The 25469-nt window shown below is 36.3% G+C and overlaps 2 protein-coding genes across 4 annotated transcripts; both read right to left on the bottom strand.

The window, feature by feature from the left end:
- Positions 1 to 5614: 5614 nt before the first annotated feature.
- LOC123879499 (sugar transporter ERD6-like 9) lies at positions 5615 to 10714 on the bottom strand. Its single transcript, XM_045927237.1, has 4 exons — positions 10606 to 10714; positions 9315 to 9450; positions 7676 to 7849; positions 5615 to 7115 (listed from the first exon to the last, which is right to left on the bottom strand). Exons 1-4 carry the CDS (start codon positions 10615 to 10617, stop codon positions 6019 to 6021), a joined length of 1419 nt encoding a protein of 472 aa, XP_045783193.1. The 5' UTR covers positions 10618 to 10714; the 3' UTR covers positions 5615 to 6018.
- Positions 10715 to 17964: 7250 nt separating this feature from the next.
- LOC123879498 (sugar transporter ERD6-like 9) lies at positions 17965 to 24525 on the bottom strand. 3 transcript variants are annotated; one of them, XM_045927235.1, is made up of 4 exons: positions 24442 to 24525; positions 22632 to 22767; positions 20181 to 20354; positions 17966 to 19304 (listed from the first exon to the last, which is right to left on the bottom strand). In XM_045927235.1, exons 1-4 carry the CDS (start codon positions 24451 to 24453, stop codon positions 18208 to 18210), a joined length of 1419 nt encoding a protein of 472 aa, XP_045783191.1. In that variant the 5' UTR covers positions 24454 to 24525; the 3' UTR covers positions 17966 to 18207. The 3 variants fall into 3 exon arrangements, with proteins under 3 accessions (XP_045783192.1, XP_045783191.1, XP_045783190.1); XM_045927234.1 differs by lacking the exon at positions 24442 to 24525 and adding an exon at positions 23504 to 23708; XM_045927236.1 differs by lacking the exon at positions 24442 to 24525 and having other exon boundaries at positions 17965 to 19304; positions 20181 to 20384; positions 22632 to 22727.
- Between the last annotated feature and the right edge of the window lie 944 nt (positions 24526 to 25469).

Here is a 25469-nt window from a genome sequence, read left to right as displayed (position 1 = left end):
TTTTTTTTTTTTGACGTGACAACGTCTTATAATTCGATAGAGCCGGCTGCACGCACGAAAAAACATGACTCATGCGGCGTTACCTCGCTCTGAGGCGTTCCATGTAAGGCTTGAAGTGCAAGCGAGAGCGCGGAACGAGCGACAAAGAAGCACAATCGGCCTTTGTTGTCACGTTCAACTATCGTCAGTAAACCGACTTTACAGACAACCAATTTTTTGCATTTGGTAGCAACAACGGTTTAAATTAATAATAATTAAGTTATCAACGTTGTTATTAGGCAAGAATGTATAGCTTCTGAGTAACTTAACGGATTACAAATAGATAGATAGATTGAAAACTTAATTGCACACAAAACAAGAAAAAGTAAATGTGATTTATTTGTTAAAGCCGTTTTTTGACAGAATAATAATATTTATTGTAATTTAAAGTTTATATTTTCATAGGTAGGTAGTTTTTAGCTAATATGGCGTTCAAAATTTTCATGTATTACAAAATTTTGTAAAATTTACAAATTACTTTGGAAAACTTGCAGTTCCCGCGGAATCCCTGTTAATTCATGCAAATGAGAAAATGTTAATTTGATTTTACTATTACAGATTTTGTGAAATTCACTAAAATTGTGTAGAAATTCTGAATTGTTACAGAATATTTTAGTTGCAAGCTCGTCGAATTTGGTCACAGAATGAGTTTAGGGAATCGCTCAAAACTATTTATTTTTTTGAAATGACTCTAATTTATATCATCTCACTTTGGACAGTTTCAAACCATACTACAACTCGATTACTATTGTACGCAAACTTTATCCCTTCACTCGTAAAAATATAAGCGTTCTAAAAACTTTTTCTTTATAAATTATGAATAAAAAAAATGTATATTTTTGGTGAGTTTTTTTTTTTTGTAATTTCTTTCAATTTAATGTAGGACACTCATTTCGATTGATACAGGTTAAAAGAACGTTTTATTTTTGGCGAAAAAGGGGTATTGTGTAAATAGTTGTGTAAACTAAAGTCCTGTAAAAATATCGCACTGTAATTTTAAGTAATTCCTTTGTTATTCTATTCATTCGATTGATGAAAAACGACTGCATTTTGTTTTGGATTATTGATAGTGATAAGGTATATGTGATGCGTGAATGAATCATTTATAGATATAGTATGTATGTGATAAATATTGAACTAATTTTGTTGTACATAAATTTGGGATACGTCATTGTAAATTTTAATTATAAACGACAGTAAAATTGTTGTAATTGATATTATAATGAATAACGTAATTTACGAAAAACTTATTTAATCCACGTCTTTCATATATAAATGTGGAAGTGTGTTTGTCTGTTACCATTCCTTTTAACCGGTTTTGACGTTTGGTTGAATTTTATTTTGACAAAAATATTTAATAATGAGTTTATTACAAATTTATGTACAACAGAATAGGTCATTTTGTGAAATTTACTCATTTGTTTCTTTTTCTCCGCTAAAACCAAATTCAAAACAAATGTTGTAATACCAAAAAAACTATGTAATTGTTGTACCATGTAGACTTAAATGCATTTATTTAGTTTTCTCGCTGTAGAAATTATGTAGAACTTATATTGTTATGATAAGCTATTTATCCTTTTTTTATGTAGATAATATGTAGCCGAACCATAGATAAAATCAGCACAGTCCTAATTAAATGTATTTTAAAACGAAATAAAACACATTTCTTATTAGCTATTTAATTTGACTTTATTTTACAATATTTCCTTTTACGGTAAAAAAAAAGGGAGAGAACGTTTTAAAAAACGGCTTTTGTATTTGGGTGTTTATTTTCGTCAATCAAGTTCAATAAAGATTTTCCGATTTAGAATTAAAATTGAAATTTTCTTACAAATTTACTATGGTAAGTTATTATCTTGAAAAAATAAAATTTTGTTTTGTATGAAATACTTATAACGTAAAAGTGAATTCATATATTGTAGATGTTATAATATAAAACATGTGATGAATATTTAGTTATGAAAATGAAAATATATGGCTTGCAATTTTGATATTATTTTTATTTATTCTAAACCCATTCAACATTTTTTCCAATGAAATCCATACTAATATTACAAATGCGAAGATGTGTCTGTCTGTCTGTCTGTCTGTTAGCTTTTCGCAGCCAAACAGTTTAAGGTGGAAGCGACGGGTCTGCCCGCGAATTTCAAATTTAGTTTGATTTTTCGCAATTTGTAAAGATAAAGATTTTTGTATAAACCTGTGAGGATGCTACTGCCATTGTCGCAATGAAAATGCCATAAGCCTATGTTGTCGTATTAGTTCACAAATTGCGAAAAACCAAATTAAATATCAATTTCGCAGGCAGACCCGTCTCATGCGCCTTAACCAGTTGTGATGAAATTTGGTATAGAGTTAGCTTACATCCGAGGTATGGACATAGACTACTTTTTATCCCGGAAAAGCAAAGAGTTCCCATAGGATTTTTGAAAACCTAAAATCTAAATCCAAGCGGATGAAGTCGACCGCTTCGAATAGGAGACCCAAATCCTAACTACTGGGCTATTGCCGAGATAACCGATCTTAATTTTAGAGTCTTGTGCCTTCCTAAAAAAACCAGCTAAGTGTGAGTCAGACCCGCGTACCGAGGGTTCCGTTCTACAGTAGTTCGAAATTTCGCACGATAAATCAAAAACTATTATGCATAAAACAAATGAAAATCTATTTCAGAATATATACAGGTTGATTTCCCTTTTATATGATACCCCCCTTGGTAAAGTTAACTTTGAAAGTTTAAAATACTAATTATTTGTTAATGAACAATATTTTTTTGTGTTATGTAACTACAAATTCACGGGTTTGCCATCATCATCCAGTTCCTCAAAATCATGAAAGCCAGGTAGGTAAGTCCTGTAGCACAAGTTAGAAAAAAACCGGCCCGAGGCGGACTCGCGCACTGAGGGTTTCGTACTCGGGTATTTTTTTCGACATTTTGCACGACAAATCCAAAACTATTAAGGCGCATTTTCACTAGGCGACATGTCGCAGATACTTGTCGTTCGACATTCACGTAGTTGTCTCTGTAAAAGTTGTGGGACAATATCCCGCGACATATGACTAGTTCTCATTGGCCAGTCGTGATCAGTATGTCGCCCGAGGAAGTAGTGCTGTTCAGTGCAGTGGAACACAAAGCGACACACGTTCTCACCACTCAAAGCCTGCCCGGCGATTGTCGAGGGACACGAAGGTCGCGCGCGTCGACGCTCGCAGACCATCGACTAGCGACAAGTTGCGCGACACGTAAATGTCCCAAGCGACGTCGGACGACGTCGGGCGACATGGCGCGGGACACGTGAATTTCGTGTCGAGCGACAGAGTCGCGCAACAAATGTCCCCTAGTGAAAATGCGGCTTTATGCATAAATAAAAAACTGTTTTAGAATGTACAGGTAAAGCTCTTTCATATGATATGGGCAATTGGTATAGTTTTTAACCCCCGACCCAAAAAGAGGGGTGTTATAAGTTTGACGTGTGTATCTGTGTATCTGTGTGTCTGTGTATCTGTGTATCTGTGTATCTGTCTGTGGCATCGTAGCGCCTAAACGAATGAACCGATTTTAATTTAGTTTTTTTTTGTTTGAAAGGTGGCTTGATCGAGAGTGTTCTTAGCTATAATCTAAAAAAATTGGTTCAGCCGTTTAAGAGTTATCAGCTCTTTTCTAGTTTTCTTTTAGAAAAGAAGGTTAGATAACCGTTATGTTCATAATATTATGTCAATAGACAAATGTCAAGCTGTCAACTGTCAAGATGGACGTTGCCTAAATACATAATTATTTATTTGAAAATGATGTTTTGAAAAATTCAAATACTTTGGATCGTCGGGGGTGTTATAAATTTTTAATTTACACTTGTGTTCCTTTCATTTATACACATTTTAATGATGTAACCACTAATTCACGGTTTTGCGGATTTATTCCTTTATTTGTGCTCTAAGACCTACCTACCTGCCAAATTTCATGATTCTAGGTCAACGGGAGCACCCTATAAGTTTTCTTGACAGACACGTCGGACGGGCGCACGGACAGACGGACAATAAAGTGATCCTGTAAGGGTTCCGTTTTTCCTTTTGAGGTACGGAACCATAAAAAATCCGAAAACCGTGAATTTGTGGTTACATCACAAAAAATAATTAAAATGTGTTTTAATTTTCAAAGTAAGATAACTATACCAAGTAGGGTATCATATGAAACGGCTTTACCTGTACATTCTAAAACAGATATTTATTTATTGTTATGTTTAGTTTTTGATTTATCGTGCAACATTACGAAAAAATAACCGAGTATGTAACCCTGGGTGCGCGAGTCTGACTCGCATTTGACCGGTTTTTTAAATATACCTAACCAAAAATAGTCTGCAAACAAGCTGATTGGTCACCTGATGTTAAGTGATTACCGCCGCCCATGAACATTTGCACTTTGCAGCACCAGAGGTACCGCCGATGCGTTGCGGGTCTTTCAGGAATTTGTTGGTCCGCCCCTTGAATAACCCCATGTTGTAATCTAGTGGGAACACCGCCGATGGGAGTTGATGGGATTGGAAAAAGGATCTGGCAAAACAACATCTAGTCGAATCATATAAGTAAATCAAAACGGATAATATATCAGTATGACATTGAGGTAGGTCTTAAGATACTAAATATTTATGAACGTCTAGATTCCAGACATATTATGGCTGAAGTCTTATTTTAAGGGATCCGTATCTCATGAAATCAAGCTGAAATTTAAAAAAAAAATGACTACCCTGCCATAGTAGAGTTTGAAAAAAGTTATAGCCAGTATCAAAGGGGGTTGTCAGACTTCACACACCTTTGAGAACATTATGGAGAAAGTAGTTTTCTCATGGAGGGGATCACGAGTACCATATCATATGCATAGCTAAGATTTTTAACACATATATACATATCCTAGATGGAAGCCGATCCTGGTTCTCCTGAGTTCACGTATCAGGTCATTGATATAAACGTTGAAAAGGTCCGGAGAGATAAGCCCACCTTGGCGAACCCTGCAATTTAGCAGATACCCACTAGAAGTCTCGTCGCCCCATCTAACATGGTTAATTTGACCTCGTACCAGTATCTCAAGCAGACTTATTATCTCATTTGGGACCTGCACCGCTTGCAATTTGCTCCAGAGGACATCTTTATTTTTATTTTTTTATTTGAGACAGTAAACAATTACAAATTATGTATTAAAACTATAACTTAAATATATTTTCAACTACACTATATCCACAACTTAGCAATAGAATTAGAGCGATAAAATAATGAACAAATTCCTTAACCTCATATAAAAAACGACTTGAACTGTACACCAATTAAAAACAAATAAGAATGTGTGGTTTAAAAAAAAATTAGTGAGTAATCATAATTCACTTAATCAAATGCGTGGCTCAGATCTGGAAAACATGCAGAAAAGGATTATGTTGAATATATAGTTAATATTGCACTGTATGTTTAAACGTAGCCTATACTAGATTAGAATAAAAATAGCCGAGAGAAACAAAGGTAAAACATTTATTCGTATACAGAACCCTGTGAACAAGTGCCTTCTATTCGCACTTAAACGTTTTATTTTTTGTAGCAATTGAATTTTAAATTACAGTGTGTTGAGGTAGGTAATGGATGAGAACTGTTGGCATGCAACAGACTTATTCTTTACTGGCATAAAGTCAAATCATTTATTCAAAGTATACATACCATTGTACCTACACTTTTTATTTGTATAAACCCTAAGGTAGCAAAAAAAGGCGGGTGAAAAGAGCACCAGCATAAGCTAGGGAACATATTATAAATAGCACCATTTTACTACATATTTAAATAGTAATTGAATAAATACACCACAAAAATCAAATAGGTTTAACAAAAATCAATTTTTGTTTTTTCATAGATATTGTGAGTTACGAAGGATATTAAATAATGTTCTTTTGCGCATACTCAGTACCTAAGTATTTAAATTCAACTAAATCAACAGAGCAAAATACATTAAATTAAAGCTTTAACTTGTTCATTGCTCAAAACTGCATCGATTTCATGGAAGTTTTTAGTTTTGAAATAGATTTCTATTTCTTGTAGCGTGCGCCCCTTAGTTTCTGGTAACCTAAGCCAAATGTAACTTAAACTCAAGCCCATTATACTAGCATTAGTTAAAAATAACCCATGGTAACCCATTGCACCCACCATCACTTGTAACAAAAGTACAGTTAAAGCCAATGAACTCATCAAAATAATCCCGGAAAAGAAAAAGAAATGTACTTTCAACTCTATAGGATAAATTTCACCCAATAAAGCTTCTAATATAGGATACGGTCCGGATTTAACGATGAAGAAATAGAAACTGAGCAACGAAACGTTAGCCCATTGAAAATAGACTGAATTAGTTTTAAAATACAAACACGCGCTTAGACTAACTAAAACTATGATGCCAATAATACCCGTGGTGAATAACATGCTTCGCATTGATAACTTTTTGATTAATAAACACGATGCAGCCGCTCCTAATATAACACAAATATCAACGACCATTGTAAAACCAAATATATTATCACGTGAACCTGTCATTTCTTGTATAATGGTAACAGCGAGAGTACTAAATGCTAACTTTCCAGCTGATGCTATGAAAGCAGATATAAAGACTCCAAGCAGCATCAAATCCCAGAAATATTTCTTTTTACAAGCAATCATTAGTTTTTTGAGGGTTCCCATCGAATTCGTTTTTTTCGCTTTTTCTAACTTTGATTTTTCGACTGTGAGCAGCAAACTAAGTTCTGCTTCAGTATTGGGTGTACTTCCATGTAGCTTCCTGAAGGCCTGTTCGCATTCTTCAAACTTTCCTTTAGAGGCTAACCAATGGGGGCTTTCTTCCCAGAAAAATGGTAGGATTATTCCAGAAATTGTCGTCAATATTCCAAACAGAACGACTGTTCTCCAGTGAAATACAATTCCTAGAGCGTGAGCTGCAGCACTGCCGATAGATGGCGCTAATGTGGATATCATGTTGAGGAACATTGCTCTGGTTTTAGGGCCTACGTATTCTGATGTTACACATAATTTTAGAGCGAAGAGTGCACCTGTGGCGATACCTGAAAAGAAAAGAAAAAATGAATAAATGAATGAATGAATATACTTTTATTGTACACCATTAAATTAGTACAGAAAAAACACATAAAAAGCACAAAAAAATATAGGCATGTAGGTAAAATTTGGCGGCCTTATCGCTACCTAGCGATCTCTTCCAGGCACCAAAATGGTGCAAAGGATATAGCTATAGATATTAGAGGTAGATGGTGCAAGTATATACATTTATATTATAAGAATATCACGTAAAGGTCTTTCATATGATACCTCACTTGGTATAGTTATCTTACTTTGAAAATTTAAACACATTTTAATTTTTTTTTTCACAAATTCACGGTTTTCGGATTTATTCCTTTACTTGTGCTAGAAGATTTACCTACCTGCCAAATTTCATGATTCTAGGTCAACGGGAAGTACCCTATAGGTTTTCTTGACAGACACGACGGACGGACGGACAGACAGACAGATGACAAAGTGATCCTACAAAGGTTTCGTTTTTCCTCTTGAGGTAAGGAACCCTAAAAATGGGTAAAAAGAAAAAGAAATCCTGGCTTCTTTCTCTTACCGGCTAGAAGTCTGGACAGCATGAGTGAGGGCATGTCCCACGCGAAGTATGCCACTATGTAGTTAGCCATCATAGGCACGGAGAAGATGGTGAAAGACCACTTCCTGCCAACCTTGTCGGAGACCACAGCCGCCAGCGCCATCCCAAGTATGTTGAAGATCATGAGGGAACCCGCTGGAAAGAACAAGTGTAAATTAATAATAAATAAATAATTCATAGGAATGTAATGACATGTATTACTTTAGAATAACAGGTCAGTAATAAGGCATTCTGGAGCGAGTGGTGTGAAAAAATTTATAACACCCCCGACAAGTGAAGGTCACAGTAACTAGAAAAGAGCTGATAACTTTTAATCGGCTGAACCGATTTCCTTGGATTATAGCTAAGAACACTCTCGATCAAGCCACCTTTCAAACGAAAAAAAAAACTAAATTAAAACCGGTTCATTAGTTTAGAAGCTACGATGTCACATACAGATACACATATACACACGTCAAGCTTATGACACCCCTCTTTTTGGGTCGGGGGTTAAAAAATAGTACTTATGTAGTTTCACTTGCCAAAATCTTGAACATTAAGGTTTAAGAGACGGGTCTGCCCGCGAAATTCAAATTTAATTTGGTTTTTCGCAATTTGTAATTTAATACGACAACGTAGGCTTTAATGGCATTCTAATTCCGACAGTGGCAGTATCATCTCCACAGGTTTATATAAAAAAAATTATTTGAAAGGGTCCAGTTTAAGAAATTAGCTCTAGTATCGACTATAACTCCCAAATTAGTCAATACTAGAGCTAATTTCTCTGGCTTAAACTGGACCCTTTCAAGTAAAAATTTTTATGTAAACCTGTGAGGATGATACTGCCATTGGCGCAATTAAAATGCCATACTTTGTCGTATTAGTTTACAAATTGAACCAAAACAAGTTTACGAAAAACCAAATTAAATTTGAATTTCGTGGGCAGACCCGTCTCATGCCCCTTAAGTAAACTGGATGACATGAATAATGTAGTGATTAGTGTTCTTCGCCTAAAAACAATAGGATCCACACGGAATAGGGGATGAAATATTTTGTTGTCAGTCTGTCTGTCTGTCTATTTACACTATTTTTTGTTCGTTGGTTTATTGATTTGTTGGTTTGTCCTTCAATGGTAAATTATTTGACGATTCGAAATCACTTGTAAAAGTATATTTGAAAAAAAACCTATTCTATTCTATTCTATGGTCACATCACAACGGATTGACGTGACTTTTGGAGAGTGATAAAGGCTACTTTTTATCCCTAGGGATTTTTAAAAACCTAAATCCACGCAGACGAAGTCGCTGGTATCATCTAGTCAGTGACGGATTAACCCTTAATCAAATTAAGCAATTGCCTAGGGCATCACGTCTGAGGGGGCATCAGAAGAAGCACAAAAATAACTACTCCACTTCTAAAGTACTTTACATCTCATCATCTTATTTTACAAAAAACTAATGTTTTTAGGCGGTAAAGGTTTAAAGACCGATTCTAGTTGACATACATGATATGGGGGCCCATAGGCATGGATTGCTTAGGGCACCAAGTAATCTTAATCCGTCACTGCATCTAGTGCGATTATAAAGAGGAACCTATGAAATTGTTTCTCTCCAGAACTCACCAATGATGGAGATCTGCCCGTCAGTCAGTTGGATGCCCTCCTCGCGTCTCCGGAGAGACTGAACCAGGCTGGCCACCTGACCCAGGATGAAGCCATTGCCGAACGATACACTAGCTATACTGCCTATCACTAGTGCCTGAAACATACAAATTCAAATTCTAAATTATTAGGGCTCCGTACCTCAAAAGGAAAAACGGAACCCTTATAGGATCACTTTGTTGTCCGTCTGTCTGTCTGTCCGTCCGTCGTGTCTGTCAAAAAAACCTATAGGGACATAGTTGACCTAGAATCATGAAAGGCAGGTAAGTATATCTTATAGCACAAGTAAAGGAATAAATCTGAAAACCGTGAATTTGTGAAAAAAAATTAAAATGTGTTTCAATTTTCAACGTAAGATAACTATACCAAGTGGGGTATCATATGAAAGATCTTTACCTGTGTATTCTAAAACAGATTTTTATTTATTTTTATGCATAATACTTTTTGATTTATCGCGCAAAATGTCGGAAAAATTACCCGAGTACGGAACCCTCGGTGAGCGAGCCTGACTCGCACTTGGCCGGTTTTTTAATTTTTATTTAATTTTAAGCAAAAAATCACACAAAACCGGTTATAACTATAAAATCTAAGTAAGAATCTTTAAACACAATATATTATGCATTAAACGAGATACATAGAATCACACTAATATTATAAAGGAGAAAGTTTGTATGTGTGTGTGTGTATGTTTGTTACTCTTTCACGCAAAAACTACTGGACGGATTAGGCTGAAATTTAGAATGGAGATAGATTATGCCCTGGATTAGTACATAGGCTACTTTTTATCCCGGAAAATCAAAGAGTTCCCACGGGAATTTTAAAAAACCCACATCCACGCGAACGAAGTCGCGGGCATCAGCTAGTTTGTAAAATAAAGGCTTACAAAAACTTTTTTTCAATTACTTGTAAAAAACTATAATGTCCGCCTTTCGGGGAAATAGGTTTTTCAAAAGTCCCGAGGGAACTCTTTGATTTTCCGGGACAAAAAGTAGCCTTATCTGATCTTCTCCTCATTTAATGACGTAGAGAAACTCCCAAAAGAATTCGAAATTAATAAACATAAATATATTATAATATATTATAATTAAATAAATATATTATAATTAATCGAGCCGAGTTTCTTGCTGGCTCTTCTCGGTAGGGAAGGCATTCCGAACCAGTGCAGTGGTAGATGCTTTTGACGATTCAAAAGTTCTACTTGTAAAAGTTCAAATGAATAAAAATATTTTGAATTTGAATTTAATAAACATACCCTTTGATACATTTTACTCCTCGCACTGCACCGCTCCTAGCTTTGATCAGAAACAAACTAACTTGATTTTTTAGTGATTCAAAAAGCTAAGATATTTAAACGATAAATAAGACAATCTAATAAAAAAATATTGGCCAAAAATAAAAGGCCATTGGGTAATTTTTCTGCATTTTTGAAATAAAACTTGTTTAAGCTTCAGATATAAGTTAACCTAACCTACCTACCTACTTTCATTGAGTTCAGTTAGTATTCAAATAAAAGAAGTGATGAATTACGTTCGAAGCGCACTACGACAACACCTCTCTTAGAGCTGATCCGAATCCGTGAAAATACAGATATAAAAACTCAGATATTGCTTACGCACTAATCCGATCTCTGATCCAAATCCAAGCTATTCAGTGGACATCTTTGACATATCTGCGTCACACGTCCGATTGGAATCCGAGGCACATCCGAGATATTCTCACGGATGACGGAGAGAACTCGGGTGACGGAAGTCGGAGCTGGTGCGTGAGCTGCCATACAAATAGTTTTAAGATACTTCGGAGCGTATTTTCACAGATTCGGATCGGATGCAGTGCGTAACCGCTCTTTTAAGGTGGAAGCGACGGGTATGCCCGGGAAATTCAAATTTAATTTGGTTTTTCGCAATTTGTAAACTAATACAACAACGTAGGCTTATGGCATTTAAATTGCGACAATGGCAGTATCATCCTCACAGGTTTATATTAAAATCTTTACTTGAAAGAGTCCAGTTTACGAAATAAATTCTAGTATCGACAAAACTCACAAATTAGTCGATACTAGAATTTATTTTTTAAACTGGACCCTTTCAAGTAAAGATTATTATATAAACCTGTGAGGATGATACTGCCATTGTCGCAATTTAAATGCCATAAGCCTACGTTGTCGTATTAGTTTACAAATTGCGAAAAACCAAATTAAATTTGAATTTCGCGGGCAGACCCGTCTCATGCCCCTTAAGCGGCTAAAAAAGGCCAAAAATAGCTTCTCTACCTTTTGCTTAAATCTCTGAGTCGACAGATAAAACGAGATATTCATATTGTTGCATATATTATACTGCAGGTATTATTTACACAATATAAATAAAGGATAACGGTGCACTGTCTGTCTGCTCCTTGATCATTATCATCATCATCTTCTTCTTCTTCTGCGAAACGAAGTTTGGCGATCATCATCCGAAAAGCTTCTTGATATTTAAAAGATATTGCCATTATACTGTTTTAGGGTTCCGTATCTCAAAAGGAAAACCGGAAACATTATAGGATCACTTTGTTGTCTGTCCGTCCGTTGTGTCTGTCAAGAAAACCTATAGGGTAGTTCCCGTTGACCTAGAATCATGTTTGGCAGGTAGGTAGGTGTTTTAGCACACGTCACACTAGTAGTATTATAAAGGCGAAAGTTTGTATGTGTGTGTGTGTGTATGTTTGTTACTCTTTCACGCAAATACTACTGGACGGATTTGGTTGAAATTCGGAATGGAGATAGATAATATCCTGGATTAGCACATAGGCTACTTTTTATCCCGGAAAACCAAAGAGTTCCCACGGGATTTCGAAAAACCTAAATCCACGCGGACGAAGTCGCGGGCGTCAGCTAGTAAAGGAATAAATCTGAAAACCGTAAAGTGGTTACATCATTTAAAAAAAATTGCAAGTGGAGCAAGCGTAGTGTGGGACGCCCTCCAGCACGATGGACCGACGATATAAAGCGGCTGGCGGGAAGTGGCTGGATGGGGAAGGCTGAGGACCGGGTGTGGTGGCGCTCTATAGGGAAGGGCCAGGTCCAGCAGTGGACGTCCACAGACTCATGATGATGTAAAGTAAGTCTTTTGTTTCTCGTTACTTCAACCGCACGCAAACCCGCGTGCGACAGTTGTTTATTTATTTATAAATATTGATCCAAACAACCAGAAAAACGGGTACTACGAGTACAATAACGTGATGGTTGCGTGGTCCCAGAGCCTCCGCTCCGGCTGATACGGGTGTCAATAAACTATGCTCTTCCACGGAAAGAAGTTAATGTAGCTCTCTCTGTTACGTAATCACACTAATATTATAAAAGCGAAAGTTTGTATGTGTGTGTGTGTATGTTTGTTACTCCTTCACGCAAATAATTGAAACATTACTTAATTATTTTTTTAATGATGTAATCACAAATTCGCGGTTTTCAGATTTATTCCTGTACTTGTGCTATAAGACCTTTCATTTCAAGAAATTTCATCATTCTAGATCAACGGGAAGTACCCTATAGGTTTCTTGACAGACAGACGGACAGATAGACAGACAACGAAGTGATCCTATAAGGGTTCCGTTTTTCCTTTTGAGGTACGGAACCCTAAAAATAACTTAATTGAACTTTTAATTCAATATTTGGTTTTAGATCACCAAAATACCAACCATTCCAAAATAACACCAAAATAAGCAGAACTACTTGTTTAGGATTAACACAGGGAGATCCCTTGTCTCCGCTATTGTTTAACAGGGCTCTCTCCGTCACTCGTTTCATACAATCGTAGTTCCAATTTCATTTGAATATCAAGCAACCAAAGTCCATGAAATTTTGCAGACATATTCTAGAAACTAATATCTGTGTCTGTGGTATTTAGATTTTTCTAAAAATATGTAGTTTTAAAATGACAGGGGCGCAAAGATTTGTATGAAAATTTTTAAGACCGCGTTACTTTGAAACCGAATATTTTAACAGAAATCTGGAAAACCACAGACTCTAATTAGTTTCTAGAATATGTCTGCATTTCATGGACTTTGGTTGCTTATTATTCAAATGAAATTGGAACTACGATTGTATGAAGCGAGTGACGGAGAGAGCCCTGTTAATGTGGCAACTATACAGATTATGTCAACAGATTCAGTCTTTGCAGAGTGTCGAGATATCGCAATTTGCTGATGATTATGTAATTTACTATTTAGATAAGAATCTCACTCGTGCTCAAAATGAATAGCAAATAGCATTAGAACTATTTAATTAGTTAATCAATAATTTAGGTCATGACATCTCTCCAGTTAAAAGTAAAATTTGCCTATTCTCGAAAGGTGGAAGACAAAGTGCATACAGGGTGTTTGGTAAAATTAGTATATAATGACGACACGTACCCATGCTACTTTGATCTGATAAACACAATGCTGAATTATAATGACGAAATAAAATTATAAAAATTTTCATTAGTAATATATTTATTTATTCATAAATTCAGTAATTTAAAAATGTATAACACCCCCGACAAGTGAAGGTTACAGTAATAACTAGAAAAGAGCTGATAACTTTCAAACGGTTGAACCGCTTTTCTTGGATTATAGCTAAGAACACTCTCGATTAAGCCACCTTTCAAACAAAAAAAACTAAATTAAAATCGGTTCATTAGTTTAGGAGCTACGAAGCCACAGACAGATACACAGATACACACGTCAAACTTGTAACACCCCTCTTTTTGGGTCGGGGGTTAATAAATAAAATAATTAAATTACCTACCTTTCTGATAACTTCCCTGTCGCACTGGTAAGCGCTGTGCTCTTATTAGTGGGAGGTCCCGGGTTCCATTCCCGGAATTTTATAATTTCTAAATTACTGGTCTGGTCTGGTGGGAGGCTTCGGCCGTGGCTAGTTACCACCCTACCGGCAAAGCCGTGCCGCCAAGCAATTTGGCGTTCCGGTACGACGCCGTGTAGAAACCAAAGGGGTACCTATGGGTTTAATAAATACTGCCATACCTCTTCCAGGTTAGCCCGCTTCCATCTTAGACTGCATCATCACTTACCACCAGGTGAGATTGCAGTCAAGGACTAACTTGTATTTGAATAAAAAGAAAACACTAAAATTATCAATACTTTAACCGCACGCACATCCGCGTGCAACAGTTGCTTGTTTATTTGTAAATAACCAGAAAAACGGGTCATATAGGGTCAAAAATGTGATGATCGCGAGGTCCCAGGGTCTCTTCTCCGACTGATAGGGGTGTCAACTGTCAATACACTACACTATATCGACGGAAAAAAATATTATAGTGCTCTCTGTTACGTAATCCCATACAAATGACAGAGACTAAAATATTATTGAGTCTGCCACCAATCAAAAACAATGTGTTTTTAGCCCCCGACCCAAAAAGAGGGGTGTTATAAGTTTGACGTGTGTATCTGTCTGTGGCATCGTAGCTCCTAAACTAATGAACCGATTTGAATTTAGTTTTGTTTGTTTGAAAGGTGGCTTGATTGAGAGTGTTCTTAGCTATAATCCAAGAAAATCGGTTCAGCCGTTTGAAAGTTATCAGCTCTTTTCTAGTTACTGTAACCTTCACTTGTCGGGGGTGTTATTAATTTTTAATTTACACTTGTCAAAAAAAAACCGGTCAAGTGAGAGTCAGACTCGCGCACTGAGGGTTCCGTACTTGGGTATTTTTCCGACATTTTGCACGGTAAATCAAAAACTATTATGCTTAAAAATAAATAAAAATCTGTTTTAGAATGTACCTACAGGTAAAGCCCTTTCATATGATACCCCACTTGGTATAGTTATCTTACTTTGAATTTCGACTACGCACGGTAATATTAGTAGGTACTAGGTACCTATTACCTGCCATAGAGTAGGGCTGTCACCTCTATACTTACAAGTGTAAATTAAAAATTTATAACACCCCCGACAAGTGAAGGTTACAGTAACTAGAAAAGAGCTGATAACTTTCAAACGGCTGAACTGAGTTTCTTGGATTATAGCTAAGAACACTCTCGATCAAGCCACCTTACAAACAAAAAAAATACTAAATTCAAATCGGTCAAAGAATTATAAGAAAAGAAAATACGCTTCAATTTTGTAAATCCAAAGGGGTAATGCTGCCGGCATCTTGGGTACAATGCCTTGCTGCGGTGGTTTCGAGGAGGTTTTATATTTAACTAGCCGATGCCCGCGACTTCGTTCGCGTGGATGTAGGTTTTTTATAAAATCCCGTGGGAACTTTTTGATTTTCCGGGATAAAAAGTAGCCGATGTGCTAATCCAGGGTATAATCTATCTCCATTCTAAATTTCAGCCCAATCCGTCCAGTAGTTTTTGCGTGAAGGAGTAACAAACATACACACACACACATACACACAAACTTTCGCCTTTATAATATTAATGTGAAGTGTTATAGTGTGAAGTGTGATAGTGTGAAGTGTGATAGTGTGAAGTGTGATAGTGTGAGGTATGATAGATGTGAAGTGTGATATTGTGAAGTGTGATAGTGTGAAGTGTGATAGTGTGTGTGACTAACTTATTTTTAGTTTTAAGTTTATTTAAATTTGGTACAAAGTTAGCTTACATCCCAACTCAGGAAAGAACGTAGGCAACTTTTTATCCAGGAAAATCAAAACTTTCCTACGGAATTTTTGAAAAACCTAAATCCACGCGGACGAAGTCGCGGGCATCACCTCTTATACTTACTTTACTGATCTATAAACTATTTACATTAACCTACCTTCCTTATCGAATACTAATTATATAATAGGTATATTATATACTACTCAATTACTTAAAACTGATTTTGGTAAATGACATGTCATTAGATTCGTCTTGATGGCGTGAGCGTCTGGCCGTACATAAAATTCTTTAAAAAAATCAAAATAACAAGTGTAAATTAAAAATTTGTAACACCCCCGACAAGTTAAGGTTACAGTAACTAGAAAAGAGCTGATAACTTTCAAACGGCTGAACCGATTTTCTTGGATTATAGCTAAGAACACTCTCAATCAAGCCACCTTTCAAACAAAAATCTAAATTAAAATCGGTTCATTAGTTTAGGAGCTACGATGCTACAGACAGATACACAGATACACACGTCAAACTTATAACACCTCTTTTTGGGTCGGGGGTTAAAAAGATATTGGCATATACTGTTTTTTAGTGTTCCGTACCTCAAAAGGAAAAAAGGAACCCTTATAGGATCACTTTGTTGTCTGCCTATCTGTCTGTTTGTCTGTCTGTCTGTCAAGAAAACCTAAACGTAGATCCCGTTGACCTAGATTCATGAAATTTGGTAGGTAGATAGGTCTTAAAGCACACGCAAAGGAGTAAATCTGAAAAACCGTGAATTTGTGGTTACATAATTTAAAAAAATTGCAAGTGGAGCAAGCGTAGTGTGGGACGCCCTCCAGCACGATGGACCGACGATATAAAGCGGCTGGCGGGAAGTGGCTGGATGAGGAAGGCTGAGGACCGGGTGTGGTGGCGCTCTATAGGGAAGGCCTATGTCCAACAGTGGACGTCCACAGGCTGATGATGATAATGATGAAGTAAAGTAAATAAGGTCTTTTGTTTCTCATTATTTCAACCGCACGCAAACCCGCGTGCGAGAGTTGTTTATTTATTTATAAATATTGATCCAAACAACCAGAAAAACGGGTACTACTACCGCCATTGGTGTGATGATTGCGTGGTCGAGGCGCCGGCTCCCGCTGATACGGGTGTGAATAAACTATGCTCTTCCACGGAAAGAAGTTAATGTAGCTCTCTCTGTTACGTAATCCCATATAAATGACAGAGACAAAAATTCATCACAGGTTCATTAGTTTAGGAGCTAGGATGCCACAGACAGATACACAGATACACACGTCAAACTTATAACACCCCTCTTTTTGGGCAGGGGGTTAATCAAATCGCGAGCATCTAGTCTAAAATAAGAACAGAAATACGCTTGAATTTTGTAAAATCTTATATAATTAAGTACATTAAACTTAAACTTTAAAGTTCACAAATATTTACACATACGTTTAACTTAACTATTTATTATACTTAAGTACATAATAATATATACGGTCTACGCCTAGTGAAATTCCTCAAAGATGATTTACAACTAAATGATTAAAAGAGCAACCGCCGAGTTTCTTGCTGGTTCTTCTCGGTAGGAACGGCATTCCGAACCAGTGGTAGATGCTTTTGACGATTCAAAAGTACTTAACAAAGTATAATTGAATTGAATAAAAATATTTTGAATTTGAATTTGTTGAACTTGTTCTTGAAATCGAGATTTCTTCATTATTCTCATTTTTACGAGTCTTATTAGGGATCCGCACCTCAAAAGGAAAAACGGAACCCTTATAGGATCACTTTGTTGTCTGTCTGTCTGTCAAGAAACCTATAGGGTACTTCCCGTTGACCTACAATCATGAAATTTGGCAGGTAGGTAGGTCTTATAGCACAAGTAAAGAAATAAATCTGAAACCCGTGAATTTGTGGTTACATCATAGAAAAGAAAATTATAATGTGTTTTAATTTTCAAAGTAACATACCAAGTGGGGTATCATATGAAAGGGATTTACTTGTACGTTCTAAAACAGATTTTTATGTATTTTTAAGCATAATAGTTTTTGATTTATCATGCAAAATGTCGGAAAAATACTCGAGTACGGAACCCTCGGTGCGCGAGTCTGACTCGCACTTGGCCGGTTTTTATTTTAAAACAGAAACAATATCAAACAAATTCTGTCGCTCACTGTGGTAGAGGTAGGTACAAGCTTAACACATATTATATGTATCAAAAAATCATTTCTGAGTTTATATCTGATACGTATTTTACTAAACAGAGCCTAAAAAATTAAATTAAAGCTTTAATTTCTTTATTCCCCAAAACTTCATCAATTTCGTGGAAGTTTTTAGTTTTGAAAAAGATTTCTATCTCTTGAAGCGTCCGCCCCTTAGTTTCTGGTAACCTAAGCCAAATGTAACCTAAACTAACACACATTATACTTGCATTAGTTAAGAATAAACCGTGGTAACCCATTGCAGCCACCATAGTTGGCAATAAAAGTACAATTAAAGATAACGAACTCATGTAAACAATACCAGAAAAGAAAAAGAAGTGAACTTTCAACTCTATAGGATAAATTTCACCCAATAAAGATTCTAGTACAGGGTACGGTCCAGACTTAACAATGAAGAAATAGAAACTGAGTAACCCTACGTTAACCCATTGAAAATAGACCGAATCAGTTTTAAAATACAAACACGCACTTAGACTAACTAAAACTATGATGCCAATAATACCCGTGGTGAACAACATGCTTCGCATTGATAACTTTTTGATTAATAAACACGAAGCAGCCGCGCCTATTATAACACAAATATCAACGACCATTGTAAAAACAAATATATTATCATGTGAACCTGTAATCTCTTGTATAATGGTAACAGCGAGGGTTATAAACGCTAACTTTCCAGCGGCTGTTAAGAAAGCAGATATGAAGACTCCTAGCAGCATCAATTCCCAGAAATATTTCTTTTTACAAGCGATCATGAGTTTTTTGAGCGTTCTCATAGAATTCGTTTCTTTTGCTTTCTGCAGTTTTGTTTTCTCGACTTTGAGCAGCAAACTGAGTTCTGCTTCAGTATTGGGTGTACTCCCATGTAGCTTCCTGAAGGCCTGCTCGCATTCTTCAAACTTTCCTTTAGAGGCCAACCAATGGGGGCTTTCTTCCCAGAAAAATGGTAGGATTATTCCAGAAAGTGTCGTCAATATTCCTAACAGAGCGACTGTTCTCCAGTGCAATGCAATTCCTAGAGCGTGAGCAACTGCACTGCCTATAGCTGGCCCTAATGTTGATATCATGTTCAAAAACATTGCCCTCGTTTTAGGGTCTGCGTATTCTGATGTTATGCATAATTTTAGAGCGAAGAGACCTCCTGTTCCGATACCTGTAAGAGAGAAGAAAAAGTGATTATTCGGAGCACACACTAAAACAAGTGTAAATTAAAAAATTACAACACCCCCGACAAATGAAGGTTAAAGTAACTAGAAAAGAGCTGATAACTTTCAAACGGCTGAACCGATTGTCTTAGATTAAAGCTAAGAACACTCTCGATCAAGCCACCTTTCAAACAAAAAAACTAAATTACAGATACACAGATACACACGTCAAACTTATAACACCCCTCTTTTTGGGTCGGGGGTTAATAAATTGTGCCGTGGTGTACTAGATGACGCTATTTGTACCGACATGAATATCTGGAACGAGAATATGGTACGCTCCACACAGATTCCAACACCACTCGACGCGCGTTTCGCCTCGACACCGCAGATGCATCCTCAGGAGATGTAGACCTTACAATGTCTAATGTTGACTTTGCAATCAGGCATTGTAAGGTCTACATCTCCTGAGGATGCTCCGGTGTCGGGGCAAAACGCGCGTCGAGTGGTGTTGGAATTTGTGTGGTGCTGCGCACCATACAGATTTCGTTGGTTTGGTTTGGCGGATTATAGCAAATTAAGCTTTTGGTTCCTTGTATATCATGGACTTCCGCAAAATAACGCCTGCTTCAATAATACATCTATACTAATATTATAAAGAGGAAACCTTTGTATTTTTGTATGTTTGTATTGAATAGGGTCAAAAACTACTGGACCGATTTCAAAATTTCTTTTACCATTACTTAGAGGGATTCTTCCGAATCCGTACAGGCTATATTTTATCCCGGAAAATAGAAAAAATAAATGTCCACCCGTGCGAAGCCGGGGCGGGTCGCTAGTTTAATATAATATGTCACAGCTTGGTTGGTTCGTCTCTGCCTCACCTGCTAGGAGTCTGGACAGCATGAAGGTGGGCATGTCCCAGGCGAAGTACAGCACTATGTAGTTGGCCATCATGGGCACGGAGAAGATGGAGAAGGACCTCCTCCTCCCGATCTTGTCGGAGACCACAGCCGCCAGCGCTAGGCCGAGTATGTTGAGGATCAATAGGGAGCTTGCTGGAAACATTCAACAATTGTTTTACCCGACTACGGCAAAGCCAAAAGGAAGGGTTATTTTCGGAACATTCGAATTATTTTCGGAAGATTTTATGGATTTTTATGGAGCGAGCTATGTTGGGTATTACTCTCAGGGATAAAATCCGGAACGAGGAAATTCGCAGAAGAACAAAAGCGACCGACATAGCTCAAAGGATTAGCAAGCTGAAGTGGGAATGGGCAGGCCGGAGAGACCGCGTACCGGTAAGCGCAGTGTGGGACGACCTCCTGCCCGCTGGAGCGATGACCTGAAGAAGGTGGCGGGGAGCGGGTGGATGAGGAAGGCGGAGGACCGTGTTTGGTGGCGCGCTCTTGGAAAGGCCTATGTCCAGCAGTGGACGCTTACAGGCTGATGGATGGATGGATGGATGGTATGTATGTATGTGTGTATCCAGATTCTATGTATTCCATCGTAGTGCCTAAACTACTGGGCCGATTTTGATGAATGAAATGTCAAAAGGTCGTTGAAAATAAAGTTTGACGTGTGTATCTGTGTATTTGTCTGTGGCATCGTAGCTCCTAAACTAATGAACCGATTTTAATTTAGTAGTTTTTTTTTTTTGTTCGAAAGGTGGCTTCATCGAGAGTGTTCTTAGCTATAATCCAAGAAAATCGGTTCAGCCGTTTGAAAACTATCAGCTTTTTTCTAGTTACTGTAACCTTCACTTGTCGGGGGTGTTATAAATTTTAAAACACTTGTTTATCAGTGTAATGTTCACGTATTCAATAATTCATTATGTAAATAATTGATTGATATAGACAGTGTAAGTTTAACATTATTAATGTAAAATTAATGGATCCGTGATTGATTATACGCGACATACTTGTTTCATTAGCGGACATTAAATAATTTGTAATTAATCACCTGTCGAGACCAATCCGACAAGTTCAAAGGTGACCTTATGTTTTATTTTTAAATTCAAAATATTTTTATTCAATTAAACTTTTACAAGTGCTTTTGAATCGTCAAAATAATCTACCACTGGTTCGGAATGCCGTTCCTACCGAGAAGAACCAGCAAGAAACTCGGCGGTTGCTCTTTTCAAGTATTCCATTTACAATCTGTATACAAGCAATTGAAGCGCCGTGTATTGCTGGAGCGAGTTAAATCCAAGCTTTTTATCATTTACATAATCTTCGATAGTATTCTTAATATTCTGTTTTCGCACCGTTTATTCTTTTTACCCCGGCAAAGCTAAAAGGAAGGGTTATGATTTTAGCAGTATGTTATATGTATGTTTGTATCCAGATTCTGTGTGTTTCACCGTAGCGCCTAAACTAAATTGTAAAGGGCCGGGTGGCATAGGCTATACCTACTTTGTACAAAAAAAATTACCTAACGGATATGTTACATCAAAAAAGTGGGGGTCAAATGAAAGAGATTAAAATTCTGAGTTTATAAAATATTTTATTATGATTATTATGAAAATACAGATTTTCACAAATGTTAAAAATACTTAAATATAAAAATTATAAAACAAAAATATCATCCAAATCACTGTAACGAGGCAGGGTGCCCAGAACGCTGGCTGCGTTACCTCGTTGAATGGCCAGACTAATATGCTGTTTATAAAATAGTACAATGTTAAGATAAACCAAGCGACAGAAAAACAATTTTATTAGTACTTATATATCTGAAGGCAGTTCGCTGGTAGTAGTCGGGTTTTAGTTATGTTCTTTGAATAAATGTTTAGATTTATTTGGTTTTTTTAGTAAACCTTAGTGGTTTTTTTTTTGTTGTGTTAAAAGCAGATTGTAAAACATTCAATATTTGATAATTAATTTAAAAAAAAAACTGTCTTTTAATCCATACTAATATTATAAATGCGAAAGTGTGTCCGTCTGTCTGCTAGCTTTTCACGACCCAACAATTTAGCCGATTTTAATGAAAGGTACAGAATTAGCTTACATCCCGGGGAAGGGACATAGGCTACTTTTTATCGCGGAAAATCAAAGAGTTCCCACGGGAGTTTAACCGATTTATGAGTTCGCTTGCGTCGCGGAAATTGACATAGGCAACTTTTTATCCCGGAAAATCAAGGAGTTTCAACGGAATTCATAAAAGCCCATCCGTTTAACCGATATTATAAAAGATACAGAGTTAGCTTGTGTCCCGGAAATTTACATAGGCAACTTTTATCCCGGAAAATCAAAGAGTTCCCACGGGATTTTCAAAAACCTAATCCATGCGGACGAAGTCGCGATCATCATCTAGTGAGGAATAGGAAAGGAACTCACCAATTATAGAGATCTGTGCATCAGTCAGCACTATGCCCTCCTCCCGTCTCCGGAGAGACTGGACCAGGCTGGCCATCTGACCCAGGATGAAGCCATTGCCGAACGATACACTAGTTATACTACCTATCACTAGTGCCTGAAACATAATGATAAAAAGAGGTAATAAAAAAAAACCGGGAAAGTGTGAGTTAGACTCGCGCACCGAGGGTTCCGTACTCGGGTATTTTTATCGACATTTTGCATGATAAATCAAAAATAAATAAAAAACTGTTTCAAAATGTATGATACCCCTTTTGGGCTAGTTATCTTGCTTTGAAAATTGAAAATATGTACTAATTATTTGTTCATGAACTCATTTAATTTTTTTTTGTGTTGTTACCACAAATTCAACGGTTTTCAGATTTTTTCCTTTTTGTACTATAAGACATACCTACCTGCCAAATTTCATGACTCTAGGTCAACGGGAAGTATCCTATAGGTTTTCTTGACAACACGACAGACAGACAAATCCCATCAGCTTTGGTGGTCAGGTCCCCTGCAGCATCAGGATTTAAAAGTTGGAATCCAAATTTTTTGTAGAACAATGTCACAAAGCTCCTCTATCGATTAAAAAAAAACACCCAAATCGGTTCAGAAATCTCGGAGATACCGGTATGCATAGATAGAAAAACACAACTCCATTTTTCAAAGTCGGTTTCTGAATTTGTTGTGGGCTCTTCTCAGACTTGAGCGCGTTTGGAACCCTCGTAGCTTTAGTTTTAAGTTTACGTAATTAATTATCATCACTACATTATTTTTTGACAATCAGAAAGTGTACCCAATTTATGACTTTGTTTTTGACTTTAATTTAAATTGAAAATTAATAATCACACCTTTCGATACATTTTGGTCGTCGCACCACACCACTCTTATCTGGTCAATAACAAACTAAGTAGTGACACTTTAGATGGTCCGGTAGGTATTCTAAGATGTCCATTGTATGTCATTTGTCTGTTTGTGTGTGTGTAATAATTAAGCTATAACTACCTAACTGTCAATCTATCTTGGATATTTAAACGATAGGTTAGATAGGACAAACTGATAAAGTTATATTAGCCTAGAATAACATGCCAGTGTGGCTATTTCTCTTGTACTCAAAGTTTTAACTAAAATGATAGAATTAACAATTAAACATTGTTTTTGATGGATTTAATTTAAAATTTATTTCACTAAAGTTAAATTAATATGTTTATTAAAACTAGCATATTATTCATCATTATAAAGACCTACAGTGATCAAAAAAAAATTTTTTTCTCTTTAATGGAACACAAACAGCGTTTACATTTTTACTTAGCTACTTATTTCTAATTAGTACATATGCCTATTAAGTGTTCACTTATTAACATGATATCTATTAAATTATGTAATTAAATAATTATGTATTTAAATAAAATAATTTAAATTCGATTTTTTGATTAAAATTAAAAAAAAATCCAAACACATCTTCCGAAAGTTAATATAATTTAAAGAAATTCAATTCAAATTAAATTAATAGATTACGATTATTAAAGACTAGCCGATGCCCGCGACTTCGCTTGCGTGGATTTAGGTTTTTTGAAATCCCGTGGGAACTCTTTTATTTTCCGGGATAAAAAGTAATCCTATGTGCTAATCCAGGATATTATCTATCTCCATTCCAAATTTCAGCCAAATCCGTCCAGTGGTTTTTGCGTGAAGGAGTAACAAACATACACACACACACACACACACACATACAAACTTTCGCCTTTATAATATTAGTGTGATTTAAATTGAAAATTAATAATCACACCTTTCGATACATTTTCGCCCACACACCGCAATTCCACACCACTCCTAACTTTAGTCCAAAATAAACTAACTTGTGACACTTTAGTTGGTCCGGTAGGAATTCTAAGATGTCTCTTGTATGGTAATTTGTCTGTTTATGTGTGTGAATTAAGAGGGGTCTCTCCGTCACTCGCTCCATACAAACGTAGCTATTGTATCGAGTGGGGTGTCAAATGAAAGAGGAGAAAATTCTGAGTTCATAAATATAAACGTACCTACTACAACATTGAAATATACCAAGCGACAGAAAAACAATTTTACCATAATATTTCAGCGTTTATTAACAGGGCTCTGTCCGTCACTTACTCCACACAATCGTAGTCCCAATTTCATTTGAATATTAAGCAACCAAAGTCCATGAAATATTGCAAACACATTCTAGAAACTAATATCTATGCCTGTGGTTTTCCAGATTTCCGTTAAAATATTCGGTTTCAAAGTTATGCGGTCTTAAAAATTCACATATAAATCTTTGAGCTCCTGTAATTTTGAAACTACATATTTTTAGAAAAATCTAAAACACCACAGGCACAGATATTAGTTTGGTTGGCTTGATATTCAAATGAAATTGGAACTACGATTGTATGGAGTAAGTGACGGAGAGAGCCCTGTTGCTATCTATCTAACTGTTAATCTATCTTGGATATTTAAACGATAGGTCAGACCGGACAAACTGATACAGTTATATTAGCCTAGAATAACATGCCAGTGTGGCTATTTTTGTAGTACACCATCTCTAAACTAGTTTCTAAATCTAAATAAATTAGGTACTATCCTTTTCCGCAAGAAGCATTATAAAAGGGATAGTATATTTAGCCTTATATGGCTTTGGTATAGTTTAGAGATTATAATATATTGTGTTTCTACATTTTTAAAGTAACATGTGACTTGAGTAACTATGCAAAATCACATAGCGATCACATAGTTTGATAATTATTACATTTCATTCCGCTTTATTTTTTTAATTTCATGATCATCTACCCGATGTAA

This window comes from Maniola jurtina, chromosome 28 (genome assembly GCF_905333055.1).
Source record: "Maniola jurtina chromosome 28, ilManJurt1.1, whole genome shotgun sequence".
NCBI lineage: Eukaryota > Metazoa > Arthropoda > Insecta > Lepidoptera > Nymphalidae > Maniola > Maniola jurtina.
Note: the sequence above shows the minus strand (reverse complement) of the source record. Positions and strands in the feature narration are given on the sequence as shown.